At 44.6% G+C, this 17,564-nt stretch overlaps 1 protein-coding gene across 1 annotated transcript in view; it reads right to left on the reverse strand.

Moving 5' to 3' along the window:
- The window catches only part of LIMCH1 (LIM and calponin homology domains 1), a gene marked incomplete at its 5' end in the record, with an annotated part of 291,739 nt that overhangs the window by 150,979 nt on the left and 123,196 nt on the right, over positions 1–17,564 (reverse strand). Inside the window, 1 exon segment of the mRNA XM_082267323.1 lies at positions 6,495–6,605. Coding sequence (XP_082123449.1) covers positions 6,495–6,605 — 111 coding nt within the window.

Raw genomic sequence — 17,564 nt, forward strand, 5'->3', positions numbered from 1 at the left:
GCGGGAACAGGGGTCCACGCGCTGATCTGCCCAGAGACACTGCTCCCCAGAGCGGGAAAACCTGAAAAAACATAAAATCTGCCCAGATACCTACTGACTCTGGGCGGGAAGCTTGAAACTGACCTGTCTCGGGTCAAAAGTTCAACCTTGCCTTTACAATAGAATGAAAAGGACTACACTGACTGATCCTGGCTAATAAAATTTATTTTTAAAATTAGTACACCTGCTCCCATCCCATAGAGAAAATGTAGGGTTATAAAAACCCCATTTTCTCCATATGGGAATGGGAAGCAGGATGTCCCTTTTCTTAGATTAAATAAACCTACAACAACAATTAAAATATTTATAAATAAATAAATAACACCAGACAAGAAAAAGGTTTGGACAAAGGCCGCGGCTGTTTTTTATTATTGACTTTTAACACGAATTCAATAAAAACATACTTTAGACTTTGTTTAAAAATCAGTTTAAAAACGTCCAGAACCAGCCCAGCCACCACGGCTCGGGCTGACAATAAATAACATTACCATATAATTTTATTACCAAATATCCTTTTTTTTTTTTAATTTTTTTTAAAATTAACATTTTCCACCAGACAGGCAGCACCTTTGCGCCTGTCCCCACCAATCCAAAGCGCGGCCTGTTCAACACAAGAACTCAAGTTGTTGTTAAGAATGTCCAAACCGATTTCTGAGAGGTGAACCCCATCTTTCCAATATAGCCCCTCTAAACCGCCCTCGAGCTCCATATGTCTAAAAGAAATGACTCCTAATTCCTTCAGAAGTTTGGCTAACCCCCTATTTAAACGTTTCCTCATTTTTTCCAAAGGCCTGAGACCCCGGTATTTAAAAAATACCAGCCGCGGTATCACCTCTGAAAAAATAAGAATAGTATTAGGTAACTTAGATTGAATAAGACCCAAGTCGTCCCTAATTCTAAAAAGTAAATCTAACGTTGTTTGTTTTCCCAAATCGTTACCCCCAAGATGAATGACTAAAATCTCAGGGGCGGGCAACTGTGAGATTAGAATGTCAACTGCCGGAACCAATTCCGACCAACCCATACCCCGCTTACTGAACCATAAAACCTGGTACTTGTTCCTGTCCAGTCCTAGATTCTCCGTGTAGACCCTCTTCATAGCTCGTTGGTAAGCCCAGTGTATATAAGAGTGTCCGAGGATCCATACAGAGATCTTGTTGCCTAGAATCAAATAGAAATGTTAAGGCGGACATATGACTTAAAACTGTCTGATGACCATCTCCCAATCCTTTTGACTGCGTCCCCCCCCAGACCCAACTTGGTCGCCTCCGTGGCCGCCCCTATACGGAAAGAATGGGTAGATATGTTATCGGGACTTAAACCCAAAGATTTCAAACACATTTTCAAAACACAGGTGAACTGATAACGAGAGAGGGGTTTACCAGAAACGTGAATGAATAAAACCTCGCTCAGGGTGGGTCTAACCTCAACAAACTTGGAAAGCAGTAAAACCGGACATACTGACGCATTCCTAAACTCATGCAAGGTTATACTTGAGCCAATCCCTAATTGATCGGTTTTTGAGTGAGCTACAAAAATGTTGACACTGGAAGCAAAAATTTTAATGTCCTGAATCCTCAGACCATGAAAACCCAACCGCCTATCAGGAATTAGCTCCGAAATTCTGAGGGCGCCGAAAAACATCACCGCAAAGGCGGCTCTAAACAAATGAGCCTCGTATTTCGAGAAACAAACCCCGTCCAGGGCTGCGCACAGGGAGATCAATAGTTCTAGCGAAATTGGTTTCCTGCCATCAAGCCTGAAATGCTCTTTTTTGTAACCTTTCAAGGCCTGATGCACGGAAAAGAAGGAAAAACAGCCAGGCTGATTCTGCAGTTTGCTGAAAAAAGACACCCCAGCCAACAATTTGTTCACATGAGACCATGACAATTTTTGTATAAAAAGGGAATTTAAAAAAGACAGTACCAATATTTCAGAGAAGGAGTCCTCAGGCAGGCCTAAAGAATTCAGATGTTGTAGCCACAACAACCAGGCCGATCGGTATCCGGCCAATGTCGATGGAGCAAGCGATTTATCAATGTTGTCAAAAATAGCTGTCAAATCAACTTCCAGAGATGATCGGGGCATAGGTGTCCGTCTGGTTCTGCCTCTGGTAGCAAAAGAAAAAATTTTTCCATCTGGAAACGAGACAGACAGTCAGCTAGAGTGTTGTCTTTTCCAGGCACGAAGGAAGCTTTTAGCCAAATGTTAAAAAAGAAACATTTTGCTACCAGATACCGTAGCATAACGGTGACCGGAGGTGACTTAGAGGAAAGGCAATTTATGGCGAAGAGCACGCCCTTATTGTCCGTCCTCACCATTATACGCCTATTCCTAAAATGATGGCCCCACAGCTCAAGGGCCACCACTATAGGAAATAACTCTAACAAAACGATGTTGCGGGTCAAACCTAACGCCTTCCACCTATCGCACCACCCAGAAGCGCACCAGCGGTTCTGCCATATTGCAGCAAAACCTTTGGAACCTGCCGCATCGGTATAAAACAGGAAATCTTTATCCAAAATAAACTTTTCCTGCCAAACCGTTGACCCGTTAAAATAGAGAAGAAATTGCAGCCATACTAAAAAATCCTCCTTCATTTCTTCAGAAATTTTAACATGCGATGAAGGGGATTTAAGCCCTGCAATCGCTGCATATATTCGCCTAGAGAAGATTTTTCCCATAGGAATCACTCTAGATGCGAATGCCAATAGGCCTAATAACGATTGCAGTTCTTTTAAACAAACCTTTCTGCGACGAATTATCCACAACAAAACTCTGCGAAGTTTTTCAATCTTTTCTTCGGGTAAACGGAATTCCATCCGCTCAGCATCTATGGTGATACCTAAAAATACTATGCTTTTGGACGGAAAAACTGTCTTTTCCCGGGCTAAGGGGACCCCAAAATGATCACAAACCTGCGTAAAAACCTTCAATAACAAAGCGCAAGTGTTAGAAGAGGCGGGACCCATAAAAAGGAAATCATCTAGGTAGTGAACCACCAGATGAGATCCCGAGATTTGGGATACCACCCATTCCAAAAAAGTGGAAAAAGTCTCGAAATAAAAACACGATAACGAACAGCCCATTGGGAGGCATTTGTCAAAATAAAAACGTTCATTAAAATAAAAACCCAATGAATTGAAGGAGCAAGGGTGAATAGGTAATAAGCGAAAAGCAGACTTTACGTCTGCCTTCGCCAGAAGCGCCCCCTGTCCTGCCCAACGAAGTCTCTCTAGAGCGTCTTCAAAAGTAGCGTATTGAACAGACGCTAAATGTTCATCTATGTCGTCATTAAGAGAGCCATCCTTTGGGTAGGACAGGTGGTGAATCAGTCTGTAGGTATTCGGTTCTTTTTTTTGGACAATTCCCAAAGGGGATACTCTAAAATTTTTAAAAGGAGGTTCTAAAAATGGGCCCTCAAACCTGCCTTCCCTCAGCTCACTAGAAATTTTCTCTTCAACTATATCCTGCAAGGCAAAAACAGACTTCAAATTCCTATGTATGGTACAACCAAGACCACGAAATGGTGGTAAAAGGAAACCGTCACGAAAACCCTCAATTAGTATTAGTGCTTTCTCCCTGTCTGGGTACTGGAGCAGCCAGGGGAGCATTTCTGGAAACCTCACTGGTGTGCGGGCCCTTTTGAAAAATCCCTGATTGTTGCGAGCTTCCCATCTTTTTGAAGCACTTGTAAACTGGGTGTGTGCCTGAGCAGAAAGCGCATTCGTGCTTAAACTTACACGATCCAGGCCACTTGCACTGGGACTCATTGAAATTAAAGCACAAGCCTTTCCTAAAAGATTGATTTCCTGATTGCTGGGCCGTAGCAGGCTGCTTGGGGGGAAAGGATCACTGGGGGAGAAATAAATCCAACCATAATCCTACATCTTTCACCCCCCATTTCAGTGAAGGCTGCACAGCTAGCTTTTGCCGAAAAGCGACATCGTAGCTAAACCACGCTACCCCACCGAAATTTTTGAAAGCCTCCAAAATCACCTCAATGTGTTGAAATAGGCCCACACTCTTGTTCGGATGTTTTTCACACAAAACGCTTGAAAAAATTAAAAATGCTTGAAGCCAATTATTGAACGATTTGGTGATAGGACGTCTCCTTTCCTCCTCATCGTTCTTTTTTTCAGGTTTGGATACAAAATCCCTAGATGAAGGTAAAAGAGATAGCATGTCTATATAAACCCCAGACCAAATCTTCTCCTTCACAGCCTCGGATAGATGATAACCCAAAGGTGAAATTTCACAAACTATGGCTTCCCTAAGGCTAGTTTCTGGGAGGTTCTGTGATTGAGCTGTCAAAAAAGGGGTATTTTCAATAGGATGACCTTCTGATTGAGCTGTCAAAGAAGGGGTATTTTCAATAGGATGACAATCTGGTAAAGCGCCACAAGATGGCGCTGTCCAGACATTAGAAGCAGAAGGAACAGAGAAGCTTTTCAAATGGTCTGAGACCGATTTGAATTCCTCACACATTCTTAACATTACAGCTAACATTCCTGACATTGCTGGAGTTGATGACTCACCCCAGACAGGCAATGCAGAGGCAGGTTGTTGGTCGGCGACTTCCGATGATGATGCCCTGTGGGTAGCAGCGGCGGCTTCAGCGCTGATAGCAGACTCTGTATCCCTCCTCGAAGCCCTGAGCCCAGGGGGATGGTGGATTCCTGAGGATGCTCCCGGCGTGCTGACCTCCGACCTCCCGCTCGGTCTCCCATTCGCGCTCCTTGGTGTGCTGGCAACGTTCCCCTCCTTCCTTTTCCTGCCGGACGACTTGTGGTGTGATGCCCCGGAAGTACTGGGGGGAGAAGGCGAAGGGAAGCTCCTCCTGGGCGTCCGTCTTCTTTTGGCCGGACCGGCCTCCGTAGTCGCCGATACCGATAGCCCGGTACTGCGCATGTCCGAAGCCGTACCACCGACTTCCGCCCGAACCTCCGGACGTGACGAATCTTCATGGCGTCTATCCGACTCTGATGCCGACCCGCACAGCTCCGCCGAGGGATTCCGTTCCCGCCGCTCCGCGGGCTCGACCACTGCCGCCACCGGGACTTCAGATGCGGGTAAGTCCAGACAGTGCCTCAGCCAGGCATCGCCCCCAGCTTCACCGGCACGCTCAATAACCTTCCGCAGCAGACTCATTTGAAAGCAGGGGTAGCTCCCAATTCAGGCAGATGATTTTCAAGCCGGAGATAGGTAGACAGCCTGGGGGAGAGAAACGCTCCAGAATCTCCTGAGGTGATGAAGTGACTCGGAGCCCCGCAGTCACTTGTTATATAGCCCTGAATCGAACTGGCTGGGGCTGGTTAGCCCCCAGAAGCGGGAAGATTCAGGCGGGAACAGGGGTCCACGCGCTGATCTGCCCAGAGACACTGCTCCCCAGAGCGGGAAAACCTGAAAAAACATAAAATCTGCCCAGATACCTACTGACTCTGGGCGGGAAGCTTGAAACTGACCTGTCTCGGGTCAAAAGTTCAACCTTGCCTTTACAATAGAATGAAAAGGACTACACTGACTGATCCTGGCTAATAAAATTTATTTTTAAAATTAGTACACCTGCTCCCATCCCATAGAGAAAATGTAGGGTTATAAAAACCCCATTTTCTCCATATTCTTTCGTTTTCAAGAATGCATGGTCTTGGTCACTTGATTTTTTTCGGACGAATACTGTACTGATTAAAACGAAAATTGTTTGTTCTGGTATCGTACAAAAAAAATGTTTGCGTTTGTCCCTTCAGATAATTTCACATGAACGGTCGTGATCAGCTCCTGAAAGCTGTGTACAAATTATCCGATTATTGTATGATTGCTTCAATTTTCTCATCGTGCATACTAGGCTTAAGGGTGAAAAACAAATGTGCCCCCAGCTTTTCTCTAGCTGATAAGCTACACTTATTTACATAATTTTGTGATAAAATAGTGTAAATTGCAATTTGCATTATAATGTCCCATCCAAAAGTACCATAATATTTTATTGGAATTAAGTAGGTGTGACTCTCAGTAAACACAACATGACCCATAGAAGACATAATGTGGCTCCCTTGAAAATTCAGTCTTCTCAGTTGGGACCACCGTTTTATCGGAGTTTGACATTCCTGATATAGACCATACCTCCCTTTTCAATTGGTCTCCTTTTCCTGCTGTGTCCCTGTGCAGAAATCCAACAAAACAATATATTTATCATGGTGGAGTTCGCATTATCATGGCCAATGGGTGAGCCTATTGCTTTGGAATCCACAGCTTTTACAGAAAAGTAATTTCCTCTTATGAAATAACATGTCAGGAACCTTATAAAAAGTCTACCTTCTGCTGACAACTGTGCTATTTTATTTTCCAGTCTGACATAACACTGGCGTTGTGCTTTATCAGTAATTCAAAGTTTTCACTTTGCAAAATATTTTCTTTTGGCTTCTTGAGTTATGTCATAAAATATAGAAAAACCATACCTTCCTCATTTGTGCCAGCAAGCCTTCAAACTCTTTCAGGTCCAGGTGATTTCCACTGTATGACGCACAGCTGTTTGCCGCTTTTCCTAGCCAATAAAGCGTGACGAGTACCTGCAGCAATAAATAGTATTTCAGTGCATAGAGAAATCAGGATCACAAGAAGACTTTGGAGCCATATGAACTGGAGATCACCAGGAACAGGCAGAGAGGAAAAACTGTAATAAAGTTTCACACTATTGTTTGGTACTTTGAAACGCATCCAGAGCAATGACATGTTGCCAGCGATAAAACATAAAACATTCTGTTACAGGGTTCGTCCATGAGAATTGCTGGCTAAAGCCCCATTCAGCTTATCATTCCATTATGTGCTGCATATGTATAGTAACTGGGTTAAGACAGATCACATTCACATATCCGATACAGAGCAGGAAGGGCTGGAGTAAATGTATGGTTCTAAGTCAAAGTCATCTCTCAGACATGCCTGAGATTAGATAGGCTGGCTCTTAGTGGAAGACAACTTGTCAACACTTCTCATACTAATTTATCAAGTTAAGTCATTACCACTGCCCAGCGAAATACAAAGTCAATGGACTCTAAGGGGGGGGAGGAAGAAGAAAAAAAAGGAAGAAGAAAAGTAGAGGTGCTATCCACAAAGAACAACCAGGCTTCAGTATGTATAGGTAAACAAATGAATGATTAACTTACGGACTGCTATACTGATGATTGGATTCTATAGATATTTTATTCTTCGGTGTAATTTAATACATTAAACTTTTAACTCTCTCACAATTGCATCATGTTCGAATGAAACGGTTTTACATGTATTCTTATACAAAAATACACATATGCACAGTTTGAACTGAATACATCAGTGTCTTTATTCAAACTTACCAACTATGTAGCGGGGACGGGACACGCCACTGCAGATCAGACCAGAACTTTCGAGAAACGCTGCCTATACGCCTCGGGTAATTCTGGACTACATTTTTCCTTTTCAAGGACCAACTGCAGTTTACCCGGTCCCCGCCCATGTATATATCCATGGATTCTCTATACATCCAAACCATAGTGTGCTCTGCAGCCATACCCGCTCTGGTGGTTGATTCCAGTGTTCGCCCCGGGGGGGCTTCCCCTACCTTGCGGTCCAGGATTCCTGCTATCAAGTAGCCAGCTACATGCCTCTCAGCGACTATAACTGAATTTTGTACAAACCCCTCAATTGCCCCTGAAGAAGCGGCCATTGCCGTGAAACATGTTGGGTTAAATAATTTTGGGCACAATCGATTTCTACACAGCCACTAACCAGGGGATTTTCTTCTGGATGGTAATGGGTTCATAGCTGCTTCCTATCAACCCCGGTGTAAGATTCGACAATACCATCTGCATTCAGTATACTAGAATATGGCTTGTGATTGTTCTTGTTTTTAAACTGTATTGTTATACTGTTTCTGTATTTTTGAGTACAGTATACATTTTATGTCCTATTTTTTGTTAATAAAATTATTCTAAACTTCTTTTATATACTACTTTTGAGCATATTTGTCATATGACGGCACCCTATTAGGAAAGCCCCCCCCCCCATGCGCCCGCCTCTGGATCTCTTTATTAACATATACATTTGGGACGTGGTGCCTATTCCAATATAAACTTCCATTTTGAGCTTGTCCCTTCTCTATGTAGCTATGTACATGTTTTGGATGCAGACATAAACATATGAAGTAACAGGAAAAACATACAGGCATTATCCCTCCACACAAATGTTAATTTCTTGTGTTAACTTCAACCATCTGCTCTGCTTACACTAAATATAGGCTCACTCACATACATGTAGGTTACTGGCCATCTTCTGGGTTTGGAACGCAGCATGCATGCACCCCCCCCCCCTGCGGACCCGTGCTGCGATTGGACGCAGCATTAATTTGGCAGCAGATTTCAGCCAATGATTTTGGCTGAAACCCGCTGATCGGCTGTGTCCAATCATACACACAGAGTTCTGTGGTTACAAACAGACATAACTCTGTGTACACAGGAACAGTGATCTGGCTGTTTATTCTCCCTGAAAAGCAGGGAGAGAAAAACAGCCAGATCAGAAAGTAAAAGCAGCACAAATTATTAGCCACATAGGTAACCCCTTACCAGCCAGTGTACAGTATCACTAATCACTTTATTAGTGTCACTAGCAACGTGTCAATTATTGACTCTCCCAGCCAGTGTCTGTTAGCGCCAGATGGGGCCCGCCACCCTATCACAGTCCCACTACAAGTCACTGATCACCGCTATTACATTATAGCATCTATAGTTACGTGAATTCCAGTATATATACCATAGTCTGTAGACATATAGCAGAATACATTTTGGCCTAAAATTATGAAGAACTTTTTTTTATTGGATGCGTTTCAGAACAGAAAATGAGTAGAAAATATCTTTGTTTTCAACATATTTTGTTTTTCTAATTATATAATATAAAATAAAAAGGCAGTGGTGATCAAACAACACCAAAAGAAAACTCTATTTGTGTGAAAAAAATCATATAAATTTCTCTGGCGTACAGTGTTGCATGTCTGCACAATTGCCAGTTAATTAGCACAGTGCTGCAAAGCAAAAAAAGGCCCTGGTCATGAAGGGGGTAAAACTTTCCAGCGGTCAAGTGGTTAAAAGAAGTTTACCCTGACACCAAAGTTTTTTTACATCAAAAAAGTAATGATTGAACATTCCTTTCTAGAATTCCTAGTATATACTAATGTTGTCTGGGATATACCTGTAAATAATAAAGCAGTAGTAACAAAAAATATTTTTTTTCCAGTTTACCAATTCTTCGATGTGGTGGTTGCATCCCTCTTCTATTTTCCTTTAATTTGATCTGGTAATCTAGACAGTTTTGAAATGTATATTTCAAAAGGGAAAAAAATAGTTGCTGTAACGCTTAGGCCCCTTCCACACTTGTGCAACTTCAAAGTCACGCGATTTTACCGCAACTTTTTGCCGCGATTTTGATGCGAGTTTGACTGGGCTTATAATGTCTTACTCAAAACGCATAAAAATCATGCCAAAAGTAGTGCAGGGACTACTTTGAAGTCAGTGCGACTTCAAGCCGCACAGATATGAATGGGGCTCATTGGAATTGCAGTCCCAAATCGCATGACAAGTCGCACAAGTGTGAAAGGGGCCTTAAAGTGATTTTTGAGAACTTGTTTCAAATGGTTGAACTTTAGGGACATAGCCACTCTTCTTTTTAAGGGCTTTTTTTGCACATTTTTATTAAAAAGTTCATAAAGCAAAGCATGAGTTTCCTTGTAGGGGTATTCAGCATTGCTCTTCCATCATAAAAACAAATGACATTCAGCTTCCTGGCTTGCACATTCATCACTGCTCCTCTGGCCTTGGGCTTGCCGCACGATTCCCCAATCAACACAGACAGTGCTGACAGGTGAATCCCTTCTGCCAAGACATTGTATTCTCCTGGCAGGGGGGAAGCAATCCCCACCGGGAGAAGACAATGATTACCGTATATACTCGAGTATAAGCCGACCCGAGTATAAGCCGAGGCCCCTACTTTTACCACAAAAAGATGGGAAAAATGATTGACTCTAGTATAAGCCTAGGGTGAGAATGCAGGGCGGCGTGCATGGTACAGGAGAATGCAGGGTGACTGGCATGGTACAGGAGAATGCAGGGTGACTGGCATGGTACAGGAGAATGCAGGGTACTGGCATGGTGCAGGAGAATGCAGGGTACTGGCATGGTGCAGGAGAATGCAGGGTACTGGCATGGTGCAGGAGAATGCAGGGTACTGGCATGGTGCAGGAGAATGCAGGGTACTGGCATGGTACAGGAGAATGCAGGGTACTGGCAGGGTGCAGGAGAATGCAGGGTACTGGCATGGTGCAGGAGAATGCAGGGTACTGGCATGGTGCAGGAGAATGCAGGGTACTGGCATGGTGCAGGAGAATGCAGGGCGACTGGCATGGTACAAGAGGATCCGGGGTTGTGGGCATACTACAGGAGATGCAGTGCTGTGGGCATGGTACAGGTGGACCATGCCCGCAGCACTGTATCCCTTGTAGTATGCCTACAGCCCTGCATAATGGCAGGTAGTGCAGCTGTTTCACTTACCTGTTCCAGAGAAGCCTTCATTTTAAAAATGGCGCCGCCCGGCCCCGACACATCATTGCGGACGCTCGTATACTCGTATACTTTCGGCTATTCCCGGCCTCTCCCGAGCGGCGCATCCGCAGTGACATGTATGTGCCGGGCGGTGCCATTTTTAAAGCTTAAGCACGTCGGAGCGGCTAGGGACTTTTTTTTTTTCTTGACTCGAGTACAAGCCGAGGGGGACGTTTTCAGCACAAAAAAACGTGCTGAAAAACTCGGCTTATACTGGAGTATATACGGTAATATTAGCAGCCACTGGAGATATCGCATGTAAAATCCGACAGGCTGGTTGTACATTTAGCCTACCCATAAACAGTTCAAATCTCGGCCGATTCCTGCTGAACCGACTGAGATTTGAATTGTTTATGGCCGGCCTTACCCTTTAGGCACTTGTCTGTCTCTTACATTCTTCACACAGAAGATTGGGTCTATACACCGACTCCTTGGTGAAGACCTTCTCTATCTGCAGGGGTGGAGCCCAAAACCCTAGTCAGGTCTACCCAATTAGTGTGCATGTGGTTCTCAAAACATGGCCCAGGACTGGAGATTTCATCCCACACAGATCTCTAAGAAATCTCCATGCTCCGCACTTCCTGGATTTAGCTGAGCTATTCAGGTCACATGGTATTAACATCACACATTAGGGCGTGTATACAGATCCTTAATGACAGCCCAGTCCCTCCCTCCTCCTCCATGCTCAGTAACTAAAAAAAGAACACAGTGGGTGGGATGTAACATCTTGATTGATGGATGATCCGCCTCCCATAAAAGCATGAGGATACAGGCTATACAGGATTTTAAGAGGCAGTGATTCCATAAAGGAGAGAACACCACTGTACATGTTTTTGCAGTGTTCTTTTTTGACTTCTCAACAGCATCAGTTACAGCCTGCAGACGTGCATATTGAGGTCATAGATATTTATAAACTTTTAAAAATACATTTCCAAATTTCTAAATTCATAAATAATATAGATTATGCCAAACATGTGTTTTCTTTTTTTCATATTTGTGATCCTTCTTTCTCTCTTTCTGTGCCTTTCCTTTTTTTCCCCCCTCTCTCTCCCCTGTCATCCTCATTCCACCTGGCATCTAACACCCCAGCCCCTGTCATCCTCATCCTCCTCTTCATCACACCTGGCAACCCACTGATACCTTGCTATCACCCCAACCCCTGCCATCCTCATTACACCTGGCACCCCACTGCAACCTTGCTAAAACCCCACCCCCTGTTATCCTCATGCTCATCACAACTGGCAACCCACTGATACCTCACTAACACCCCACCCCCTGCCATTCTCCTCATCTTCATCACACCTGGCAACCCACTAATACCTTAATAACACCCCACCTCCTGTCATCTTCATCAGACCAAGCACCCCACTGAAACCTTGCAAACACCCCACCCTCTGCCATCCTCATCACACCTGGCACCCCTAAGGCAAATTTGCTAAAACCCCCAACCACTGTATTACTCATCCTTATCACACCTGGCACCCCACTGCAACCTTGCTAACAACCTACCCCTGTCATCCACGTCCCCCCTATAACCCACTGCAAGCTTCCAAACACCTGCATTGAAAAAGCAGCTTATTCCAATGTTGAGGACAAAGGTCTCTTCCCCACAAATGTGTGGTGGCGGGTAATGGTCTGTGGATGGGTAATGTGGTCTGTGGACAGGGGAATATTGAAATATGGAACACTAGGTTAACAAAGATGCCACCCCAGGAAAATAATTATGTTACTAAACCCACAACAGTTAAATCAGTCTTTATATGCAGTAAAGCTTGCTTGTTATACCCCTTAGTGTGGATCCTAAGAGATCAATCCTCTGCAAAAAGGCTGTTCAATCCTGTCTTCTCTGATCTCCTTCCACAGACTCCAAAAAAAAAAACGAATATTGACAGAGTCTATAGATTCAGGCTGCTCAGTTTGGTGTTTATTTCTAGAGAGTTTTTTTTATTTGGGGGGGGTTACATGTGATCAGCACAGGGTCAATCAGCACTGTCCAGACATGTTCAGACAGAGTCAGGGGACTTGAAGCCGGATAGGACAATTGTCACAAGACTGCTCTAATTGCTATATACAGCTCATGAAAAAAAGGTATTTATCAGTTTATATTTATCAAAATAATTGCATTTCCATGTTCTGTGCACTGTATGAGACCAGGTATAGTGAATGCAGGATCTGTATTTAGTAACAATTAAAAAAAAAAAAAATGTTCGTTGGAATTCAGCTTTAATTTGTTAGTCAATTCCATCTAAATTTGCACAAACTGCTAAATACCTTTTCTCATCAGCAGTATATAGCAGTCTTGTGACTTGCATCAGTGTCTGGCCGAGCACTGGTTAATTCCTGTAGGATGAGTTTTCATTCTCCTCTGACTGTCCTATGAGGCTGCAGGACCCCTGACTTTCTGTCTGGACAGTGCCCACTGGCCCTGTGCTGATCACATGCACCCTCCCAAAAAAAGAAAAACTCTCTAGTAATACACACCAAACGGAGCATGTGCAGAGTGCCCCCAAGGCTCTGTACTATCAGCAGACAGACTGGGGACAGTAAAAGAAGAGAAGGATCGGAGAAGACATGTTGAGTCTTTTAGACAATGCAGAAGATTAACCCCTTAAAGTGATAGTAAAGTCTTTTTTTAAATAAAAATAACAAACATGTTATACTTACCTGCTCTGTGCAGTTGGTTTTGCACAGAGCAGCACAGATCCTTCTCCTCTCAGGTCCCTCTTCTGTTCGCCTGGCCCCTCCCTCCTGGTTAGTGCCCCCACAGCAAGCAGCTTGTTATGGGGGCACCCGAGCCGAGACAGCTGTGTGACACAGAGCTGAGGCATGGCCCCACCCCTCTCTCTCATTGGCTGACTGACTTTGATTGACAGCAGCAGGAGCCAATGGCACCAGTGCTGTGTCTCAGCCAATCAGGGGGGAAAGTCCAGAGACAGCCGAGCCATTAGTGGACATCGCTGGATAGAGATGGGCTCAGGTAAGTATGAGGAGGGCTGAGGGGGGGACTGCTGCACACAGAAGGCTTTTTATCTTAATGAGTAGAATGCATTAAGATAGAAAACCTTCAGACTTTACAACCCCTTTAAGTTCAACAGTGAATATACCAAGCATGCTTTACTGCATATACAGACTGATTTTATTGTTGTGGGTTTAGTAACACTTTAATATCTTTAAGACCTGCAATAATACATAAGAAATGTAATGCAGGCTTTTTTGCATTTTTTATTTAACACAAAATCACATGCAACCATCCAACAGTCTCCATTTATAGTGCTATAAAGTGAGCCTATAATTTATTTATATAGTTAAGGTATATATCTGGACAAAACTACATATGTGCAATACATGGACTTTAAAATCACAGTTTGTACCGAAAAAATTCCCATTGATCTGCCAGAACTCCAGTGTGTGCTCCTAAATTCCTATTTGAGCTAGAAAAAAAAAACAAAAAACAGTTCCTTTGAGACCCCGTTCACACTGGGGCGAGCCGACTTTGCCGGGCGACCTGTGAAGTCGCGGTGCGCAGCTCGCACCGCGACCTCGGAGCGGCCGGCACGGACTTCATATAATTGAAGTCAATGCAGGTCGCTCCGGGTCACCCCAAAGAAGCTCCAGGCCCTTTTTCTAAGTCGGAGCGACTTGTGTCGCTCCTATTAGAACGGGTCTACAGCTTCTCTATGGCAGGCGACCTACGGCGACCTGTCAGGCGACCAGTGTGAACCGGCTCTGAGAGTCTCCTCATGTCGCTAAGTGGGAGTTGTTTTGTAGTCCAGAATGAATACGTTGGTATTTTGGCTCAGCAGAGGCACTGTGTTGTCTCCTCAAACTGGAAGTTAAGCCTCGTACACACGCACCGATTGTTGGCCGTGAATTTTCGGGCAACGTCCGATCGGCCGATTGTCGGCTTGTTAGTATGATGCTTCCGACAACCGACTGCGACTTTTCGGCCAAACAAAATGTGGTGTGCATGCTATAAAATTTTTGTTGGCCGTCAACAGAACGGCCGATTGTTCGTCAGTCAGTACAGATTTCGGCAGACAAAAATGTGATGAGCAAGACTGGGCATGCTCAGAGAAGAAAAAACACACGGAAAGTAAACCATCACATGACATCACTTCTGCAGTTGGTTGTTGTTGGCCGACAAAATTCATGTGCAGTCTAGAGCACATTTCAACCAACACAACAACACTGGACAAAAGACGGCCGATCGGTCGGCCAACAATCAGTGCGTGTGTACGAGGCATTAGGAGCAAACTGAATTTCTGACAGAGTAAAACATTTTTCTGTGATTGCAGCCTTTTTTTTTTTTTACCAATGCAAAACATGGGGAAATAGTGTCAAATAAAAATATGTGAACCCATTTGAATTAACTGGTTTTCTGCAGTAATTTGCCATAAAACGTGACCTGATCTTCATCTAAGGCAAGAAATATATCAGCAGCAGACCAGGGAACTCCATGAAAAGGTCCAACGCTTTGTTGATTGATCACATCACAGCAAGAGATAGCAATGTTTTGGATTCATGCAGGATGCCTTCCTCAGGCATGGGTTTTCTGCTGTGATGTGATCAATCAGTAAAGAGTTAGACCTTTTTGGAGTTCCCTGGTGTGTTGGTGACATATTTATTGCCTTAGATGAAGATCGGTCACTTTTTTTTCCCTTTGTGGTGGCTGCAGCGCCCACTCAATCTTCATCCATTTTTGGGAATGTGCGCGTTGGGGATATTGATATAGATGAAGAAGATACTGATCTTCATCCATGTCACACCAATAGACAAACACAATATGCTTACACTGAAAACACACTGACAATTCTAATTTATTGTGTCTTTACTGAACACACCCATTAAACATTCACAGTGCTGTAGGAAAATGTAAGTGAAACCATGGCATCAGCCTGTTGAACCTCCTTTGGCAGCAATGATTTCAAGCAAGTGCTTTCAGTAGCTCTGATCAGACCTGTACAACGTTCAGGAGGAATTCTTGACCATTCCGATTTACAAAATCGCTTCAGTTCAGACACATTTGGGGTATGTCTGGTGTGAACGGCTCTCTTGGGTTAATTCCACAGCATCTCTAAGGTGTTAAGGTCTGAGCTCCGATTGGGCCACTCCAGAAGGTGCATTTCTTTTTCTGAAGCCTGTGATGGATTTACTTTGATGCTTAAGAGTCATTGTCCTACTGCATCATCCAAGTGCTACTAAGCTTCATCTGGAAGGCAGCAACCCCGACATTATCCTGTAGGAAATTTTGGTAAAATTGGGAATTCATTTTCCTCTCGATCGCAAGTGGTCCAGGCCCTGAGACAGTGAAGCAAGCCCAAATCATGATGTTCCCTCTATCATCATTGAGATCAAGTTTTGGTGTTAAGCTGTGCCCTTTTTGAGCCATACATAGTGCTGAGTGTATTCTTCCTGAATAGGGTTGAGCGGACACCTAGATGTCCGTGTTCGACGGGTTCGGCCGAACTTTAAAAAAAAGTCCGGGTCCGTGTCCCGGACTTTTACCGAACTTTTCCCGGACACCGAACCCCATTGAAGTCAATGGGGACCCGAACTTTAAGGCACTAAAATGGCTCTAAAACACCAAAGGAAAGGGCTAGAGTGCTGCAAATGGCAGCAAAACGTAATTAAGAGCATGGCAAGTGTTCTGCAAACAAATGTGGATAGGGAAATAACTTAAAACAACAACAAAAAACAGAAAAATAAAACAATGTTCTTCTTCATCTCTGAAGGACGAGGCCCATATGGAGTAGGACGGAGGTTGAGGTGGTGGTGGATGTGGCGGTGACATAGGCGTGCGCACAGGGTGTGCTGGGTGTGCCTGGGCACACCCTAATCACCTAGGGCACATAGCATTGCCAGTGAGGAGATGGGAAAGATCTCCCTGGGACCTGCTCTGCTCTATTTCTCCTTGCCTACAGGTACATGGCCCCGATACATTACTCTCCCTGCTGGCAAACACATGCATGTGTATTTCAACTTTGGGGTGCACACCTTAATGCAATAGGCTGCGCACACCTATGGGCGGTGTAGGTGGAAGCGGCGGTGGAGGAGGACCAGGGCCGGATTAACAGCATCATGGGCTTGGTGCTGAGGATTTTGAAGGGCCTTAAGGGCCGTGCCTTGCCATGCACCCAGAGGAGGAAGGGTGCAGCCATGCATGCCTAATTCAACATGGGATGCTGTCTCTGAAGCCCATAAACACATCCATGCATCGCCAACTGTCCCTCCTTGTCCGGCCTTCACGCTGTGTGGGGAGGTTCTGAGGGTGCTGCCTGGGGAAGCGAGCATAGAAGCCAGACTTCTGTGTTTACAAGTGACAGAAGAGCGGTAACAGTGAATATGGCCAACCCGGGGCCTATATAAAAGGTAGGGGCCTGGAGCTGCAGCTCCAATAGCCCCTACATTAATCTGGCCCTGAGGAGGACGACGAGGTAGCCAACACTGCTTCTTTTCAAAAATTTTAAATGAGGGTACACCCCAAAAGAGTGAGAAAGAGCAAAAATGGAACAATGGGTGGGTAAGGTCGGTATCCATTGCTATTCTGCATAAGGTACGGAAAAGTCCCGTGGGATCCATGCCTGGTTCATTTTAATGAACGTGAGCTTGTCCACATTGTCTCTGGACAGGCGGCTGCGCTTGTCTGTTATAACGCCCCCAGCCGTGCTAAATACCCGTTCAGATAATACACTGGCTGCAGGGCACGCCAGCACCTCCAAGGCGTAAAGGGCAAGCTCAGGCCATGTGCCCAATTTGGAGACCCAGAAGTTGAAGGGGGCAGACCCGTCATTCACTACATGTAGGCGTGTGCACACATACTGCTCCACCATGTTGGTAAAATGCTGCCTCCTGCTAAGACGTTCCATCTGAGCTGCTGGTGCTGCTGTTTGTTGTGGCGTGCTGACA

The sequence above is a fragment of the Pelophylax lessonae genome (assembly GCF_965119305.1).
Source record: "Pelophylax lessonae genome assembly, chromosome: 1".
Classification (NCBI taxonomy): Eukaryota; Metazoa; Chordata; class Amphibia; order Anura; family Ranidae; genus Pelophylax; species Pelophylax lessonae.